This window comes from Kogia breviceps, chromosome 2, assembly GCF_026419965.1.
Source record: "Kogia breviceps isolate mKogBre1 chromosome 2, mKogBre1 haplotype 1, whole genome shotgun sequence".
In the NCBI taxonomy this organism is placed as follows: domain Eukaryota; kingdom Metazoa; phylum Chordata; class Mammalia; order Artiodactyla; family Physeteridae; genus Kogia; species Kogia breviceps.
This window is the reverse complement of record NC_081311.1, coordinates 195,090,088-195,109,227: the sequence shown is the minus strand read 5'-3', so window position 1 is coordinate 195,109,227 and position 19,140 is coordinate 195,090,088. Positions and strand designations below refer to the sequence as shown.

The following is a 19,140-nucleotide window of genomic DNA, read 5'->3' as shown; positions in this document are numbered from 1 at the left end:
TCCAGCCTTGCAATCAAGTTGAAACTAGAGGTCACTACAGGTTTTTTTTTTCCTGTAGGATCCTTGAAAGAATGAAAGGCTGTTGCTCTTAAGACTGAAAAGACATCGATTAGCCATTTTGACTTATCTAGCCTGAGAAGTCAGCAATTATTTACATACCAGTTGTCATAACATTTAAGTTTAATCTATACTTATTCTGAGTCTTGACACCATAAAAATCCAGTTTCTGCCTCAGTCTGTTTTGCTGAAAAGGACAAAAATCTCTCCTACAGCATTAAGATATGTACTTTAACAGTTCTCGTGCCTATTGACTTGTAACTTTGAGACCATCAGTACTTGCTTTAGGAAGCTATATTTGTTAAAATGTTTGTTGTAGAAAAGTGTTGACATAAAGATGTTAAACTCTGTTTGTCAGAGAAGGTTGATTTTACTCATCAGTCTTTTATTAACTATGACCTAACTGATTAGATCGAATTAACTTGCACAAAAGACTGTGCAGGTTGTCCTATAATTAAGAATAATCTAAAGGCAGTCCTCTGCGTACAAGCTATTTTACAAGCAACATAGATTAACTTGCAAACACAAGGCAGAAGCTTAGTTTTTCATGACCCAGAAAAGAACTAAGGGCAGGCACCGTGGTCCCTCCAATGTGCTCCACCCACACACCTCCATCTCCCAGTAGAAGTTTTAGGCAACTTCCACTGCAGTTTATTAACTGAGAAGACACACAAGAGAGGGCGGGCCTCCCGCGCTCACCAGCCCTCAGCTGCCCCCTCCCCTCTCAGGAGGCTGGGTGGAGGCTTGGCTGAACACCTTGTCCTGCCCCACTGGGCCCTGAGTCCCTAGAGAAGACCTGTCCCTAGAGAGGAGGGACTGACAAGGAGATGTAGCCAATAGACCACGTGGGCGAGTCAGGAGGAGATGGACTGCAGTGGCACCATTGAACATCCTTGCCTATTTCCTCAAGGACGGCCCTGCGTTTAACACCTAAACCTAGAGAGAAATAGAATCTCAAGGAAACTAAACAATGGGCTCTGCCTGAACTATTTTAATAAGCATTTGTCATATAGATACATATATCAGGATAATCATGATAACGGATCAACATATTCAAAGCACTGGATATTTAGCTTCTTGATGAATAGCTCAAGGAATTCCAGGAGTGTTTCGCTGTCCTCTCCGCGGGCGGGGCGGGCTGTCGGTCAGGCCCCGGTGTTCGCCTCCCCCCACCCCCTTCCTCACTCCGGGGGGGCAGCGCTGCCGCCACGGCCACCACAGCCGCGCGTCACCCGCGCCCTGCTCCGTGCAGAGAATATAACCTGGCGGGCCCGGAGAAGAATTAGAGCAAATGTCAAGGTGGAAATATAGAAACACCCGATATCTTAGCAACCGGTGGCTTGTGTGTACCTTCAGGCATTTCCTTTGTATTTGGCTAAATCAGATGGTAGGTGAGCAGCCCTGGCTGTCTCAAGTTAATCTTTCAAGTTGGAGATGTTGCATTAGTCCTGCCAATAGGATATTCCTTGGAGGGCCCTTTTCTCGTGAAGAAATAAAAAAATGTTTTTCAATTGTTAACACACGGGGATGGCTGTGTACTAATTAATTCACTCAACACAGACCTGGGGGTGCCGACTCCACGCGCGGTGACATGCTGGGTGCTGGGGACACAGTTCCCCTCACGGAGCGCCCTCCCTGCGGAAGCCATCCCCTTGCCTGTGTTAAAGTCAGGGCCTCTGATTTGCAAAATAACCAACGCCCCTCCCAGTCATCTCTCCACCTCCCATCACCCAGCCTGGGCTGAGGGAGGCAAAGGGGCTGCAGGACCTCATCAACATGACCAGTCTGGTACCACATATGAGGCCAGATCCTGAGAGCCCTGCATCGGGGCAGGTGAAACAAAGTGTTAAAAGGATTGGGCTTCCCGGGTGGCGCAGCGGTTGAGAGCCCGCCTGCCGATGCGGGGGACGCGGGTTTGTGCCCAGGTCCGCGAGGATCCCACGTGCCGCGGAGCGGCTGGGCCCGTGAGCCATGGCCGCTGAGCCTGCGCGTCCGGAGCCTGTGCTCCGCAGCGGGAGAGGCCCACATACAGAAAACAAACAAACAAACAAACAAAAAGATTGCCCCTCACTCCTTCCACCACAAAGAAAGGAGTGGCATGCGGTGTAGACCACACAGTCCACACCACACATGGGACGATTGCTCTGACCCATTTCCCGGTGACAAGGAAGTTGGCCTCCTTTACATGGGGCCCAGAGCAGGTCCAGGCTGCAGTGCAGGCAGCTCCTCCACTGGGACCATCTGAGTCAGTGGACCGCATGGTGGGAGGAGTCTTCGGGATGGGAAAAGATGCCCTGTGAGTTCACAGCAAGCCCCAGAAAGGGAATCACAGCATAGGCCCCTGAAGTCTGGAGCAGGGCCATGCCATCTGCAGCAGAGAACTATCCATCAATCCAGAACCAGCTCCTGCCATGCCGCGGGGCCTGGTGGGCGTGGAGCACCTGAGCAGGGCCATCCAGTGCCCGTGCAGCCAGAGCTGCCCCACGAGCTGGGCTCCCTCAGACCCACCGTCGGGAGGCTGGCGGGCTCCACAGCAACCTGTCCTAGTGTGGAAGAGGCATCTCCAGGAGAGAACACAGGGTGAGCTACCTGGGTGTCGTGGGGCCTGCCAGGTGGGGACTCACCCACTGGTGTCCATGGTCTGCAGGCGCTGGAACAACGTCTCTGAGAGGCTTGGCCGGCTGACCTCCGTGGCTCGAGGATTATCGTTGGAAACAGGGACCTCCTTGGCCTCGCATGGCCCGGCAGATAAATGGATGTTTCTGGGTGGCAGCTCGGGGGGAGACAGGAAACCTTCTACCCAAGACAAGAGCAGGAGTGCCGTCTGGGCTGAGTGCTCCCTCCCTCAGGATCACCGCCTGCGGAGAGGGGCACGTGGCCCACCCTCTCCGCCCTCTGTGCGGTGACCCTGCCCACCCGCCGCGTGGGGTCCAGGCCGCTGCACCCAGCTACAGACCTGTCTGTGCCCACACTGTCCCTTTCCGGCCCCGCTCCCTTGCCAGCTGACTCCTGGGGCTAGACGGGGAACCTGCCAAGGGCAGGGACCTGGTCTTGGTGGTCTCTGCCCTGGGGCCTGACACGGAGTTTGTCCCCGTGAGGAGCTCTGCAAACACCTGCTGGGGTCCGATGGCCACGCCGCGCAGGGCTGCTGGCCTCAGACGGCTGGAGACAGCAGCCCCAGAAGCTCAGCAGGACGGCCGGCTTCGGGGCAGAGCAGGGGCCCTGGACCAGCAGGGGCTGGGCTCCCGTCATGGGAGGAGCCGGGCTGGGGAGCGGCCAGGTCTGGCCACACTGCTCCTCTCTCTCCCACCCTGGCTCCCTTTCCTTTGCCCTTTCTCTCCAGCCTCTGTCCTTCTTTCTCTCTCCCTCCAGGCCCCCAGAGACAATGAAAGGAAGTGAGGGGCTCCCTCCACCCAGGGAACTGAGATATGAAACCAATGACGTGGACTTGGCCTGGGAGATGGGACTCCCTCCCGTTCACCTTGAAAACTTCCATCCTGCACGTGCCACAAATGGGTGAGGGTCCTGAGCCCCTGGGGTCTGCGACCTCCTGTCCGAGCCTCTTTTTCACACGGGATGGCTGCCCCATGGCTCTGGACACAGAGCTGCCCGGGGACATGGTCTTTAGAGGATGAGCCGTTCCTTCACTTCCTCACCTGGCTTGGGGTTCTTTCAACAGTTACGATCCCGTTTTGAGCCCCGTGGGGAATGGTGGCACCTTGGGGAGACCTGAGCCAAATCCGACCCCTTGGACTGGGGCCGGGAGAGGCTTGGGCTCAAGCAGACAATGGGTCTTTTTGGGGAAGGGAAGCCAGCCGTCCTGAGATTGTGCTTCTCCTTCCAGATCTTTTGGGGGGTCTTTTTCTAGTATTGGGGTCTTTCTTTAGACGGCCATGCCCGGAGGGGCAGAGAAGCTGGCCTGGGGGTTGAGAGGGAAGTGCAGAGGGCATTTCTGCACGGTGGCTTCTCGGTGTCGAGGCCGAGCCTGGGCTCCTGGGCACAGCTGGGGGACATGCGGCCCAGGCACAGCACTGGCGAGTGACCCTGGACTCACACGTGGACATGTCGGCTCTGGCTATTTCATAGCTGAGGGTGCTTCCTACTGGGCCAGGGAGGCGACAAGGGACACGGCCGCCTGGGTCCCCTTCACCTCTGCAGACCTGTGCTCCTTTCGAAACACTCTGCCCGGCCCTCGTCTCCTCCAGGAACTGGTGAGACGGTTCTTCAGAGTTTACCCTCGGAGGAGGCTGCCGATGAGCTGTGCAATCGCTCACGGTGAATCTCCAGGCAGGTGGGAGGAAGGGCGGCCCACAGAGGAGGTTGCAAGGACACCCAGCACGTGGCGGGCAGCAGCCAGGGATGGGCGGAGTCAGGCCGGGGACCCCACACCTCCGGTCTGATCTGTCCTTCAGGGGAGACGCTGGGGGTCTTGGTTCCAAGCCCTGGGACTTAGGAGGAGCCCTGACCAGTTGAGAGTCAGGGCTTTCTTTCAGGACATGAACTCTTGAGGGGAAGAGAGGGGAGCTCCCTGGCTGCACTGCCTCTCTCTGCCAGACGCCCGCTCTATTAGCCTGCCCCTCCCCTGTTTAAACAGCAGGACTGACTCTCACATACCTTTTAGGGGCTGTATTTTATTTTCTTTTAATGATGATAAAAAGAAACATCCTTTCTCATCCTTCCAGCTTGCGGCAACGATCTCCTTCCTCATTCTCTTCACAGCAAAATTCAGCTAATTATTTTGACAACGATTTTAGCTGCATTTATTGGGTGCTTACTAGGTACTAGGCGCTGGGATCTACACTGACTCCTTTGATGACACCCTGAGAGGTACATACTATTTTTAGTGTCTCTTTAAGAGAGGTCTGTGGCTTAGAGAGGTTAAGTAATTCACCTATGGTCACACAGCTGAGAATACGGGGTGCAGGAAGTGTGACCCAGGTCTGTCTGACCCCAGAGCCTGTGTCCCTAATTGTTCTTTAACCACCATGTTACCCGCTCTGATAACCGGACCCACCCAATCTACAAGCACTTGAAGTGAGAGAAACACCCCAGAACTTCACTATGGGATTTAGATGGCAGGCAGGGTCCCGGAGGCACCTTCCCCTCTGCCCCTTCCTACCTGTCTCCTCCTCTGGCTCATCGCCTGCGTCCTCCTCCTCCAGCGGCACCGGATACTGCAGGTGGGTTACCAGGCCCATGTTTTCCTTCTTGTAAAACTCGATAAGCTGGTCCAGCTTGGTGAAGAACCTCACGGGGACGCCTTCGGATGCCTGAGGACAAATCCCAAGCAGAAGCACATTGAACTGGCGGGAACATCCCCCAACCACAAAGGCCACCTGCAGCAGAGACCAGCGAGGCTGAGGGAGTGACCACGGTCCAAAAGAAGCCCTGGGCTCCTACGCAGGGCCTGCCTGCGGCGCCCACACCCTCACAGCCCCTAAGAGCCACTCTGCAAAAGGCACAGATAGGACAGTTTTAAAGATTTTTTTCTTTCAGTTTTTAAAAAACTTTTATTTTTAAAAGTATTATGTTACCAAGTAATGCACTTTCATTATGGAAAAAAATTTAAATACAGAATTAAAAAAAAAAAAAGAAGTCACCTGTAGTCCCACAACCCCAAGAGACCTATTTTTAATAGTTTAGAATATTTTTTTCTAGACTTCTTGTGTGTATGTTTGTGTGTGTTTGGTGGGGGGAGTTATTACCCCACCCCCAAGGTCATTAATATCATATAATATCATTATATCATTAATCTATTATAGCAATTGCTTTGCTTTTATTTTTATATTTTTCATTTGATATAATTCTGTTTTGTCAAAACTCAGAAAATGGTTGAGGCAGCACAAAAATCTTCCCTGATTTGTATCTCTGTTGTTGATGACAGAAGAGCAGGAGGGTAATTCTCCTGGACTGTTCAAATGCCCTGGGGCCAGGTCTCCTTCTTATCGCCTGGTGGCTCCAGCAGGAAACTCAAGTTCTTCCCTCGGCAGCCAGCCCCGCCCACTGAGGCCCTGCCCCTGCTGAAGCCCTGCCCCCACGAAGGCGGCACCTCTGGATTCCCCCTGGTGGGCTATCAGGCAGCAGGGTAGGATGGGAGAACTGCAAGCAGGAGGCTTAGGGTCTCATCCGTGCTGTACCCTGCTGCTCCTAACCCAACGTGTCCCAACATCATGTCCATCCTCCCTGTCCAGTCCCCTGCCCCGCCCCTCCTTGGGGTTCCATCTCAAGGTATGGCTCCATTGTCCCCCCACTGGCCCAGTCAGAAACCCAGAGGACTTCTCCTTCCCCTGGCACAGATGGCCAAACTGGACAGTGTAAGGCTGGGTGTTCCTGATCCAGCCAAGAAGATGCTGAGCGAGGCTGTAGCCCCAGGTGGAGGAGAATGCGGTAGCCGGGCTTTAGGGAAGACCAGTGAGCCGGGGGCAGCTGGACAGAAGCAAGAGATCAGGCTGCTGGTAAGAGGCTCCCCCTCTGGGTGGGGCTTCCCAGGCCTTGAAGGAGCAGAGCGCCCCCCACATCCTGTCACTAAGTGCCTATGAGTCGTGTCCATTATCACAGTAGCTAACAGGTCAATGACATTCATGTGATTTAGAAATGAGTTGAGGAGGGGCTGTCTTTGGAGTTGGAGGTCAGGGGCCCAACTCCTCTTCCGGGGGCCGCCTGCTGCTGGGACCCACCGCCCATGGGAAGGGAGAATAGAGAAATAGGGTGCACGCTGGAAAGCCCACCCAGGCCGGTGGGGTTTGGGCTGAGCGAGGCTGGATTGTCTTGACTCGCCCACCTTCCAGTCAGATGCCTATTGTTCCGGCACGGTTGGCACTGACGTGGGAGGTCATCAGGGCCACAGGTAAGTGGGGTTGGGAGAGCAGACAAGGCAGGACCACCCAGACCGGGACAGATGCAGACATCTGGGAATGGACCAGGACTCAGCCCTGTCCCTGAGCCCTGTTCCTGGGGGTAGCCCCAAGGAGCGGTGAGGATGCATTTGCCTTCAGAGACTCCACCGCCTTCAGAGACACCGTCTCTCCGTCATTCACCTTCACTCGGGCTCCACACTTGCCTCTCCGTCTCCCCTCGTCTCTGTCTCTCTCTCCACATGCATCTGTGTGTGGGATGCAATGCACACACATATAAATCTGTACGTGAGGGCACGTCTCTGTTTGAGTGTGTGGCTTAAGCTATTCAGTAAATTAGTAGAGAGTTTAACGAAAGGCCGGGCCTTCTGAAAAGTAACTTAAATAGGTTGAAAACCCAAAGTGAGTGGAATAACAAAAATAATTTGACACGACACAAGGTCGATGAACTCGATTCAGTTAAAGCAGTCAGGACAAGTGTCATCCTGTCAAAAGAATTTACAGTTAATGGGTGACAAGCCATTAGGTGTATGGAAAAAGGATGTGAAAGTATCAGAGAAAGTCAAAGTGAAACGACTCATGTGTGCGTCTGGAAAAGGGTTCTCAGCTGCAGGATGTCTGGGGAATGTGCGTTTGAGAGAGCACACGAGCTATGAGATGCACCAATTGGCGCAAATTGCAATTGGTGCAATTTAGATGCACCAGTGCTGAGACACGTAGTATTTTATGTACTGCTAAAAGCTAAAGCATAAACCAAGATACACCATCAAGCTGTGGGTACAACTGATTTCGGAGATGTTAACGTGACAAAATAAACACCTTAGAATTGATGAAATACGCTGGGTACTAAGCGTGCAGAAGAACAGAACACTCTAAAATTCATCTGAACCCTATGGATCCAGTGAGGGAGGAGGTGGGTGGGTGCTGAGCGCTGAGACAGAGCTGCTGGGACACTGCGTGTGCTTGGACTGGTCACAGAGGCCAGGGAGCCAGGGCCTGGTGAACCACCGCTGCTGGCTGCCCAAGTGGCCCAGGATCCCAGGAAGGTAGAGAATGAGGTTGAGTCCAACCCCAGCCCCACCCATGAGGGTGAGGAGTGCAATCTGGACAGGTGGGTCGGAGGCTCCATATGCCTAGGAAGGAGCAGGCCAGCCACGGCCATCTCACTCCTGAGCTGGGCCGAGAAAGGCCCTCTGTCAGGCAGGATGGCCAAGTCAAAGCCAGGAGTGGGAGTCGGGGTTTCCAAGTGGACGGTGCCTTGACCGTGGGCCAGCAGGAGCACTGGGGCCCCGTGGGGATGGGTGCCTGGTCAAGTCTGATTCTGCCTGCCCATGCAGCCCACAGTCAGGGGCCAGACCTGCTTACCGTCGTGTCCCCAGATGGTGCCAAAGGGCCTGGCCGTTGTGGGATGCCCAGCAATTAGTGCTCGGATGGACTTGCAGGATTAGGGTCAGGATGAGTCAGGGGGAGAGATGTCGGAGAGGACCCTAGGTGGGCCTGGGACCGGGGATACAGAGCAATGGCTGGGGGAAGGGTAGGTAGCAGGGGAGCACCCCCTTCCTTCACCCTCAACCTGGTCTGCCAAAGGTGATGCCTTTCCAACACTTTAAAATGTAAAATGTCTGACTACAAGATTGTCACGTGTATCAGTCAGGTCCAGGCAGGAAGCAGATGCGACATTCGTCTGGGGGGGCTTCAGAAGGACTTAGTGGACAGGGTGTAGGTATACACCTGTGAAGTGGGGGAGAGGTTTCCCTCCTGATCCAAGCATGGTGGGGGGGTAGACGCAGGACCCACAGAGGGCTGCCAGGCTAGAGCTGAGGCCTTCCAAGAAGCCAGCCCCATAGGGAGGGAGCAGGGGTGGGAGGTCTCCCACCCTCCCGTCACTCAGCCATGCCTCCCATCCTCCAAACGCCACCACCGGAAGCCAGGGGATTTGGAGGGGGTCTGGGCTCGAACGTGAGACACACAGCAGAGAAGCAGCCCACGGAGCCCACGGTGACAAGACGCCCAGGGAAGCGGCGGGAAAGTAAGGCTCGCGTGTCCTGCAGGCAAGGGCAGCCCTCACACCAGGAGGGGGACCGGCCATGCTTCTGGGGCAGGGGGCTGCCCTGCATCCTTAACGGCCGCCAGATTTCAATTCCTCATTCCACAGCCGCTGCCTTCCTGAAGAGCTTCACCAAGTCATTCTGAAACACAGAAGGAAAGCCTGAAGCCCCACGCTAGCCATTCGCTGCGGACAGTGGCCCTCACAGTTACAGATGCCCCCCCCCCCCAGGCTGGTGCCCCTGGGGGAGGGACGGGGTTTCTGCTCTGCGGCAACTCTCCCACCAGCAGGAACAAACTTCTTCTCTCGGTGGCAGATCCCCAGCGCACAGAGCACAAGCTTGATCTGAAAAACACGGAGCAGCAATTCCTGCCTTAAGTCGGCTCCAAACTTACGACGTGCGGGGCAAAGAGCAGACGTCCCTCATGGTTTGTGGGATGGACTGAATGGATGTGAATTTATGTTCATCACCAAAAGTGATGCAGGAAAAAAAAACGTGGTTAGTTCAGATCGTGAAACAAGATACCTAACTCTTCTCTTGCCTCCTCTTTCCAGGTCTACGGAAATTTCCAGGTGATTTCCAGCAAGATCTTTTCAGGGAGTCCCTGCAGACAGCGCCTTGCCAAGCCCAGCTGTGCCTGCCCCCCCACAAGCTAATACGTTTTCGAAGGAAAGGGACCCTGCTAGGTTCAGCCTCACATAGTCCCCCAGGTGTCTTGCATGGCTAATGACAGGCCCTTACCCCTGTTTTGAGACATGTGTGCAGTGCTTCAAAAGGACTTCACAGGTGAAAAGCTGTAGCTTCCCACACTGCGATGTGGGTTGCTGACCTGGACTCTGCAGGGAGAGACCCCTTCACTCTACGGCTTGGCACCTGTGCTCGTCCATGTACTGTACTCCTGGGAAAGTGAGGAGCAAGGGGACAGGGCTGCCCCCCACCCCCAAGGCCCCAGACCTCTAGGGTCTTTAAAACAAAGGACAGCTGATGTCCAGACTGTTGGAAGCTCAGGGCTGCGGCCTCTGAGAAATGTGGTGTTTCCAGAACTAGTTCCTGGGCTCTGACTTTCAGACACCCTCCAGGGGAAGGCGGCGCAAGGCAGGGAGGCCGGAGCACCCTGCAGGCCACACTTTCCCAGAGGGTAATTTTAACTTCAGTGCTGTCTGCTGTCACTAAATGGGGAACTGAAAGAAGGTGAGGCCCCCAGGAGGAAGCCAGCAAGGGGGGGCCAGGAAGACGCTGCTGCCCGGCACCTTCTCCTCAGGCTCTGCCAGGCTTCGTTTTAAAACGAAAAGTATACACAAGCCTTGTGGAAATTGTACAAATAATGGGAAAGTGTGCAGAAGTGGTGGTGGGGCAGTGTGCTTATTATCCCAACTATAGCAAAGCGTTTCTTTCAAGTCGGTGGGAAAGTCACTAGAAAGATCTGAAGCAGGGAGACGATACCATTTGTCTGCTGTGACGAGAATGGCGGGGTGGGAGGCGCCGGTGTCATTACTGTTTCTGTTTTCCCAGCGGGGAGACCCTGGGCCTGTGGAGGCTGGAAGGGTGTCGGAGGCCTCAGAGGCAGTGGCGGGCGTAGAGCTGGATTCATCCCAAGCCCTGGAGTCCCCAGACCTGGGGCTCCCACACGTCCAGAGGCAGCTGCACTGATGGAGCAGGGCGAGGGGTAATGTGGAATTTGGCTGTCCAGGCCCAATCCCCGCCGCCAGCAGCACTTCCTCCACTCAGACATCAGCTCAGCAGGGGCAGGACTCCCCACCCAGGCCTGCCCACCTCGCAGGGTCTGGAAGCTACCTCCTCCCGCCTTGCCTCTGCCCTCCCACACCTCTGCCAGCCCCTGATATGCTTTCCTCGGTCTTTCTCCTGCCCTCAGGGCTGGTCTGAAACTTTAAGCACCTCCTCTCCCCCAAACCTCTTCGTAAGAATCACAGACTCCAACTTGGCTGATGTCGCTGCCATTTGATGAGATGGGAAAGGGGGGTGCACAGGTGGGTTGGGGAAGAGCCCTGGAGAAAAGCTTCAGATCCAGAAATCCCTCTTCAGCCATCTGACCTGGAATGGACCCCAGGATGTGTCTCCTTAAAATCCGATCAGCTCTTCCTTTTTCCCTTCCCTTCTCCTTTTTTCTTTAAGACATGTATCATTTTGCTTTCTTTCCTTGCTCTTCCTTTGAAGTGGCTATAGAGCCAGTGGGGCTTTGGGGCTGGGGCCAAGGAACTGGTCAGGGGTCAGAGGAAGTAGCTGGGGCAGGGAAGTGGTCGGAGCCTTAGAAGCCGGCCTGGCGGGGGGCCCAGGGGCAGCAGAGCAGGAAACCAGCAAACGAAATATATGAAGAAATGGAGGCGGGTCTCTCACCGCCAGAGAAGGGCGTCAGGTTATAGGTTAGAATGAACTCTGTCTGTAGTGTTCAGCTGGAAGGGGAAGCTTCATTGTGAGCTCAGGGCTTTTTACTATCTACAGGTAAATACTGACGCAGGTATGAGTGCGTGTGTCTGTGTCCACGCACATTGCCCGGCTCTGTCTTCGGAGAGGATCCAGAAGCAACAACACCCCAGTGGCAATGAACCCACCTAAATACCACCCTCTGACAAAAAGAACCAGACTCCTTGGAGAGAGGGCCGGGCTGAATCTAGGGCTGGGGCAGGAAAGGTATATGTGGGCCTGGAGCATCTGTTGCCCCAGAAAGTAAGGAAATGTTCACAAAATGATGAAGACTTGTCAAAAGGGTACAGGAGTCAGGAGACAACTGAAGGGACAGTTGAAAGGACCATCTGGCACAATTTAAGCATCAAAACGAATAATAAAAATAATTATAATTCACTGAATAAAACAGGAATTCATGAGTCTATACTCATGTAAATAAATGAGAAGGGAAAGCTCTTTCTCACAGTAGAATGCCAATTAGTAACTGTCACAGGAATGATGGAAAAAGTCACCGTTTGGCAACCTTCATAGTAATAGCTGGTTCAGGAAAGAATCTACAGATGCCAAAGATGCTAAAACTAGTGGGTGAACATCTGAGGAGGAGCAGGCTCTCTAGATCGCCTCAAAGTGTCTTCCCACAAAAGAGTTAATCATTTCAAAGGGGAAAATTGTAACTTTACAATGAGAAAACCTGGCAGACCCTACCTTAACCAAGTGGCACAGTTAACTTTACCAGTAATGGGACAAAGTGACACGGTGCCCGCCTGGGATGGGTACACAGAGGACACAGCAGCGCTTCTGTGATGCACCCGCCAAAATGCAGCACCTGGACTCAGTTGCATGGAAACACCTAAAAACCCCACATCCAGGGACAGTCTGCAAAATTACTAGCCTATTCTCTGCAAAAATGCCAAGGTCATGAAAGACAAGGAACTGTGCCTCTAATGGGCACTAAATGGATGTGATAATTACATTCAACATATGATCCTGGATCGAACTTTGGTCCACAGGGGAAGGTATAAATAAATAAATATTTGTTTACATATGAGTTTTACATATATGATATATAAGTATATATATATCTTATATACTTCTAAATATGTATAATATATGAAAAACATATAAACAAATATTTATTTTTAATATAAATATTTAAATAATATCTACATATTGCTATAAAGGGCATTATTAAGACAACTGGAGAAATTTGAATGGGGTCTGAAGATTAGACAATAGTATTTCATCTGTGTTAATTTCCTGGTTTTGATGGTTGAACTGAGGTTATGTAAGACAGAGTATTATCATTTAGGAAAAACACATTGGAATATTTAGGAATAATGCGGCACTGTCAGCAACTTATGCTCCAATAATTAAAAAAATAATAATAATATGAGACCAAGAGAATGATAAACTTATTATGCTAAAATGTTGATTGGGGAAAGTGAATGAAGGGAATACAGGAACTTTTTGTACTGTTCTTGAAATATTTCTGGAAGTCTGAAGTTATTTTCAAAATAAAAAGTGAAGAAGACAGTCAGGGTGGAAATGATCTATATCTTAAACAGGAGAGTGGTTATATCTAATAACTCTTTTGAGCTATACACTATAATAAAAAGTTTTTTTAAAAAAAATTAGCTTGTGTAACCTAGATCATTAAATTAATATGCACACAAGAACACACACACAGGAACAGGGTTCAGGATGGTGGAGTAGAAGGACGTGTGCTCACTCCTTCTTGCGAGAGCACCGGAATCACATCTAACTGCTGAATAATCATTGTCAGGAAGACACTGGAACTCACCAAAAATGATATCCCACATCCAAAGACAAAGGAGAAGCTGCAGTGAGACAGTAGGAGGGGCGCAATCACAATAAAATCAAATCCCATAACTGCTGGGTGGGTGACTCACAAACTGGAGAACACTTAAACCACAGAAGCCCACCCACTGGAGTGAAGGTTCTGAGCCCCACGTCAGGCTTCCCAACCTGGGGGTCCAGCAACAGGAGGAGGAATTCCCAGAGAATCAGACTTGGAAGGCTAGCAGGATTTGATTGCAGGACTTTGATAGCACTGGGGGAAACAAAGACCCCACTCTTGGAGGACACACACAAAGTAGTGTGTGCATCAGGACCCAGGGAGAAGGAGCAGTGACCCCAGGAGAGACTGAACCAGACCTACCTGCTAGTGTTGGAGGGCCTCCTGCAGAGGCAGGGGGTGTCTGTAGTTCACTGCGGGGACAAGGACAGTGGCAGCAGAAGTTCTGGGAAGTATTCCTTGGCATAAGCCCTCCTGGAGTCTGCCATTAGCCCTACCAAAGATCCTGTAGGTTCCAGTGCTGGGTCACCTCAGGACAAACAACCAACAGGGAGGGAACTCAGCCCCATCCATCAGCAGACAAGTGGATTAATGTTTTACTGAGCTTTTCCCACCAGAGCAACACCCAGCTCTACCCACAACCAGTTCCTCCCATCAGGGAGCTTGCAGAAGCCTCTTAGATAGCCTTCTCCACCAGAGGGCAGACAGCAGAAACCAGAAGAACTACAATTCTGCAGCCTGTGGAATGAAAACCACATTCACAGAAAGAAAGACAACATGAAAAGGCAGAGGACTATGTACCAGAAGAAGGAACAAGATAAAACCCCATAAAAACAGCTAAATGAAGTGGAGATAGGCAACCTTCCAGAAAAAGAATTCAGAATAATGATAGTGAAGATGATCCAAGACGTTGAAAAAGAATGGAGGCAAAGATGGAGAAGATGCAATAAATGTTTAACAAAGACCTAGACGAATTAAAGAACGAACAAACAGATGAACAATACAACTGAAATGAAAAATACACTAGAAGGAATCAACAGCAGAATAACTGAGGCAGAAGAACGGATAAGTGACCTGGAAGACAGAATGGTGGCAATCACTGCCGCAGAACAGAATAAAGAAAAAAGAATGAAAAGAAATGAAGACAGCTTAAAAGATCACTGGGACAACATTAAGCAAACCAACATTTGCATTAGAGGGGTCCCAGAAGGTGAAGAGAGAGAGAAAGGACCGGAGAAAATATTTGAAGAGATTATAGTCGAAAACTTCCCCAACATGGGAAAGGAAACATCCACCCAAGTCCAGGAAATGCAGAGAGTCCCAGGCAGGATAAAACCAAGGAGAAACACATCGACACACATAGTAATCAAATTGACAAAAATTAAAGACAAAGAAAAATTATAGAAAGCAACAAGGGAAAAACAACAAATAACATACAAGGGAACTCCCATAAGGTTGACTGCTTAATTCTCCGCAGAAACTCTACAAGCCAGAAGGGAGTGGCACGATATATTTAAAGCGATGAAAGGGAAGAACCTACAACCAAGATTACTCTACCCAGCAAGGATCTCTTTCAAATTCGATGGAGAAATCAACAGCTTTACAGACAAGCAAAAGCTAAGAGAATTCAGCACCACCAAACCAGCTCTACAACAAATGCTAAAGGAACTTCTCTAAGTGGGAAACACAAGAGAAGAAAAGGACCTACAAAAACAAACCCAAAACAGTTAAGAAAATGGTAATAGGAACATACATATCAATAATTACCTTAAATGTGAATGGATTAAATGCTACAATCAAAAGACACAGGCTTGCTAAATGAATACAAAAACAAGACCCATATATATGCTGTCTACAAGAGACCCACTTCAGACCTAGGGACACATACAGACTGAAAGTGAGGGGATGGAAAGAGATTTCCCATGCAAATAGAAATCAAAAGAAAGCTGGAGTAGCAATACTCATATCAGATAAAATAGATTGTAAAATAAAGAAGGTTACAAGAGACAAGGAAGGACACTACATAATGCTCAAGGAATCAATCCAAGAAGAAGATATAAGAATTATAAATATATATGCACCCAACATAGGAACACCTCAATACATAAGGCAAATGCTAACAGCTATAAAAGAGGAAATCAACAGTAACACAAAAATAGTGGGGGAATTTAACACCTCACTTACACCAATGGACAGATCATCCAGACAGAAAATTAAAAAGGAAACAAAGCTTTGCATGATACAGTAGACTAGATGGATTTAATTGACATTTATAGGACATTCCATCCCAAAACAGCAGACTACATTTTCTTCTCAAGTGCACACAGAACATTCTCCAGGATAGATCACATCTTGGCTCACAAATCAAGCCTCGTTAAATTTAAGAAACTTGAAATCATATCAAGCATCTTTTCTGACCACAATGCTATGAGATTAGAAATCAATTACAGGGAAAAAAACGTTAAAAACACAAACACATGGAGGCTAAACAATGTGTTACTAAATAAGCAAGAGATCACTGAAGAAATCAAAGAGGAAATAAAAAAATACCTAGAAACAAATGGCAACAAAACCACGATGGTCCATAACCTATGGGATGCAGAAAAAGCAGTTCTAAGAGGGAAGTTTATAGCAATACAAGCCTGCCTCAAGAAACAAGAAAAATCTCAAATAAACAATCTAACCTTCACCTAAAGGAACTAGAGAAAGAAGAACAAACAAAACCAAAGTTAGTAGAAGGAAAGAAATCATAAAGATCAGAGCAGAAATAAATGAAATAGAAACAAAGAAAACAATAGCAAAGATCAATAAAATTGGAAGTTCTTTCTTTGAGAAGATAAACGAAATTGATAAACCTTTAGTCAGACTCATCAAGAAAAAAAAAGGAGAAGACTCAACTCAACAGAATTAGAAATGAAAAAGGAGAAGTTACAACGTACACAGCAGAAATACAAAGCATCATAAGAGACTACTATAAGCAACTCTATGCCAACAAAATGGACAACATGGAAGAAATGGACAAATTCTTAGAAAGGTATAAGCTTCCAAGACTGAACCAGGAAGAAATAGAAAATATGAACAGAGCAACCACAAGTAATGAAATTGAAACGGTGATTAAAAATCTTCCAACAAAGAAAAGGACTGGATGGCTTCACAGGTGAATTTTATCAAACATTTAGAGAAGAGCTAACACCCATCCTTCTCAAACTCTTCCAAAAATTTGCAGAGGAAGGAATATTCCCAAACTCATTCTACAAGGCCACCATTCCACCAGGAAAAGATACTACAAGAAAAGAAGATTACAGACCAATATCACTGATGAATACAGATGCAAAAGTCCTCAACAAAATACTAGCAGACAGAATCCAACAACACATTAAAAGGGTTATACACCATGATCAAGTGGGATTTATCCCAGGGTTGCAAGGATTCTTCAATATAGGGAAATCAATCAATGTGATACACCATATTAACAAATTGAAGGATAAAAACCATATGATCATTCCAATAGATGCAGAAAGAGGTTTTGACAAACTTCAACACCCATTTATGATAAGAACTCTCCAGAAAGTGGGTATAGAGGGAACCTGCTTCAACGTAATAAAAGCCATATACAGCAAACCAATTTAAAAAAATCCAATAAAAAAATGGGCTGATTGCAAAAGATATTTTTCCAAAGAAGACACACAGATGGCTAACAGACACATGAAAAGATGCTCAACATTGCTAATTATTAGAGAAATGTAAATCAAAATCACAGTGAAGTATCACCTTACACCTCTCAGAATGGCTATCCTCAAAAACTCTACAAATAACAAATGTTGGTGAGGATGTGAAGAAAAAGGAATTCCTATACACTGTTGGTGGAAATGTAAATTGGTGTAGCCACAATGGAAAACAGTATGGAGGTTTCTTGAAAAACTAAAAATAGAACTACAGTATGGTCCAGCAATTCCACTCCTGGGTATATATCTCGAAAAAGCGAAAATACTAATTCAAAAAGATACATGCACCCCAATGTTCACAGCAGCACTATTTACAATAGCCAAGATGTGAAAGCAACCTAAGTGCCCATCAACAGACGACTGGATTAGTAAGATGTGGTATACATATACAATGGAATAGCAACCATAAAAAAGAATGAAATAATGCCATTCGCAGCAATGTGGTTAGACCTAGAGGATATTATGCTTAGTGAAATAAGTCAGACAGAGAAATATGAATACTATATGCTATCTCTTATATGTGGAATCTAAAAAATAATACAAATGAATATATATACAAAACAGAAAAGACTCACAGATATAGAAAACATACTTGTTACTCAACTGGAGAGGGAAGAGGAGAGGGACAGATTAGGGGTATGGGTATGAACTACTGTCCATATGGTATGATTAGGGGTATGGGTATGGGTATGGGATATGAACTACTGTTTATAAAATAGATAAGCAACAAGGATATACTTACTATATAGCACAGAGAATTACACCCTATAATGGAATATAATGTGCAAAAACACTGAATCACTATGCTGTACACCTGAAATTAACACAGTATTGTAAATCAACTATACTTCAATTTAAAAAAATCCATCTTGTCTAAAAGTGTCTGATTTTTTTTTTTTAATTGCACAAAAGCTTTCCTGGTCTATATACATCTGGAAGCCTCTGTACAAAAACTACATCTTGGAAACATCTTTGATGCTCAATCAACCATAATAGTACTGATGTAGGAAAAATAAAAAGACAATCACAGAGTCGCTCAGCACGAGTGGACGGAGGTGAGGCAGTGGCCACAGCCCTACAAGCCACGTGGTAGGTGTGCTCTCAGGACTGACCAGTGGGGAGGGGTAGCGCTTGCTTCAGTTACACACACTTTTCAGGCTGGGGCTGAAATCCTGGTGCCCCGGGCAATTGGTCGTGGGGGAGTGGAGCTGGGCTCCTGCTCATCTATTGATGAGCAGGGCAGGTTTTGTTGTGTGACCAGGAGAGGGGAGGAGCCTGGAAGGGCAGGCGGCTGGGGTAGATGTTGACATAGCTTCTTTCTCTCCCAGGACCCGTGGGCTTGGCTTAGCTCCTGGGAAGAACAAGAGAGAGATGGAGACTCAAGCATGGACTTTGGAGGAACAGAGCCTCGCAGGCTGGGAGATGGGCTTTGGCACCTGGCAGAGCCCCAGGCAGGGACCCTGGTGTTCTCATGGTGCACGGGGCAGCGCACAGCTGCTTCAAGTGTCTAGCCTGCCACAGCCCTGCACAAGCAAGAGAGGGGAAGGATGCCCTGTGCAGTGCCGCAGCTGGCCAGCCAGCAGAGGGCACGCTGAGGGGTCTTTCAGGATGTCTCAGAGCTACTCATGGGACCTTTTGAAGGGGCTACCTCCTGGCAGTCAGGCTGCAGGGAGCTGGAGCTGCCACATCTCGTAAAAGGCCTGGTGTTGTAGGTTCCTGGGAGCTCACAGGCTGTGAGCTGTGAGAGGGGTACCTGGAGGGTGGAGATGGTGGTTGGGGAAGGTGAGCTCTCTGGGTCCAGGTTCGGGGGATTGAGGCCTCCTTTCCTTGGTCTTGCTTTGAAACCGTGGACAATCCTGGGTATCAGTCACTCGGGACAAAAGATAGGTCATGGTGACAAGGACACAGTCCCCTGCTGTATGTCCTGTGTCAGGGGCAGGGGAGGGGGCCCTCTGACGGGTCTCCTGGAACCTCTCTGGCACTTCCCAGGTGACGGTCCCACTCCCCAGAAGGAAGAAACTGGAACTGGGCGAGGCGTGTTATGTATGTTGTCTAATTTACAGTCTCTCGGGACTTCCCTGGTGGTCCAGTGGTTAAGAATCCGCCTTCCAATGCAGGGGACGCGGGTTCGATCCCTGTTCGGGGAACTAAGCCCCCGCATGCCATGGGGCAACCAAGTCCACGGACTCCAGAGCCTGCGCACCACAACTAGAGAG

At 49.3% G+C, this 19,140-nt stretch overlaps 1 protein-coding gene across 1 annotated transcript in view; it reads right to left on the bottom strand.

Annotated features, from left to right (window-relative positions):
* The window catches only part of INPP5D (inositol polyphosphate-5-phosphatase D), a 129,921-nt gene that overhangs the window by 62,564 nt on the left and 48,217 nt on the right, over positions 1 to 19,140 (bottom strand). The window contains exons 3-4 of the mRNA XM_059054386.2: positions 5,177 to 5,327; positions 2,682 to 2,853 (exon numbers count right to left, since the gene is read on the bottom strand). Of these exons, the coding sequence (XP_058910369.1) occupies positions 2,682 to 2,853; positions 5,177 to 5,327 (323 nt within the window). The remainder of the gene's footprint in view (positions 1 to 2,681; positions 2,854 to 5,176; positions 5,328 to 19,140) is intronic.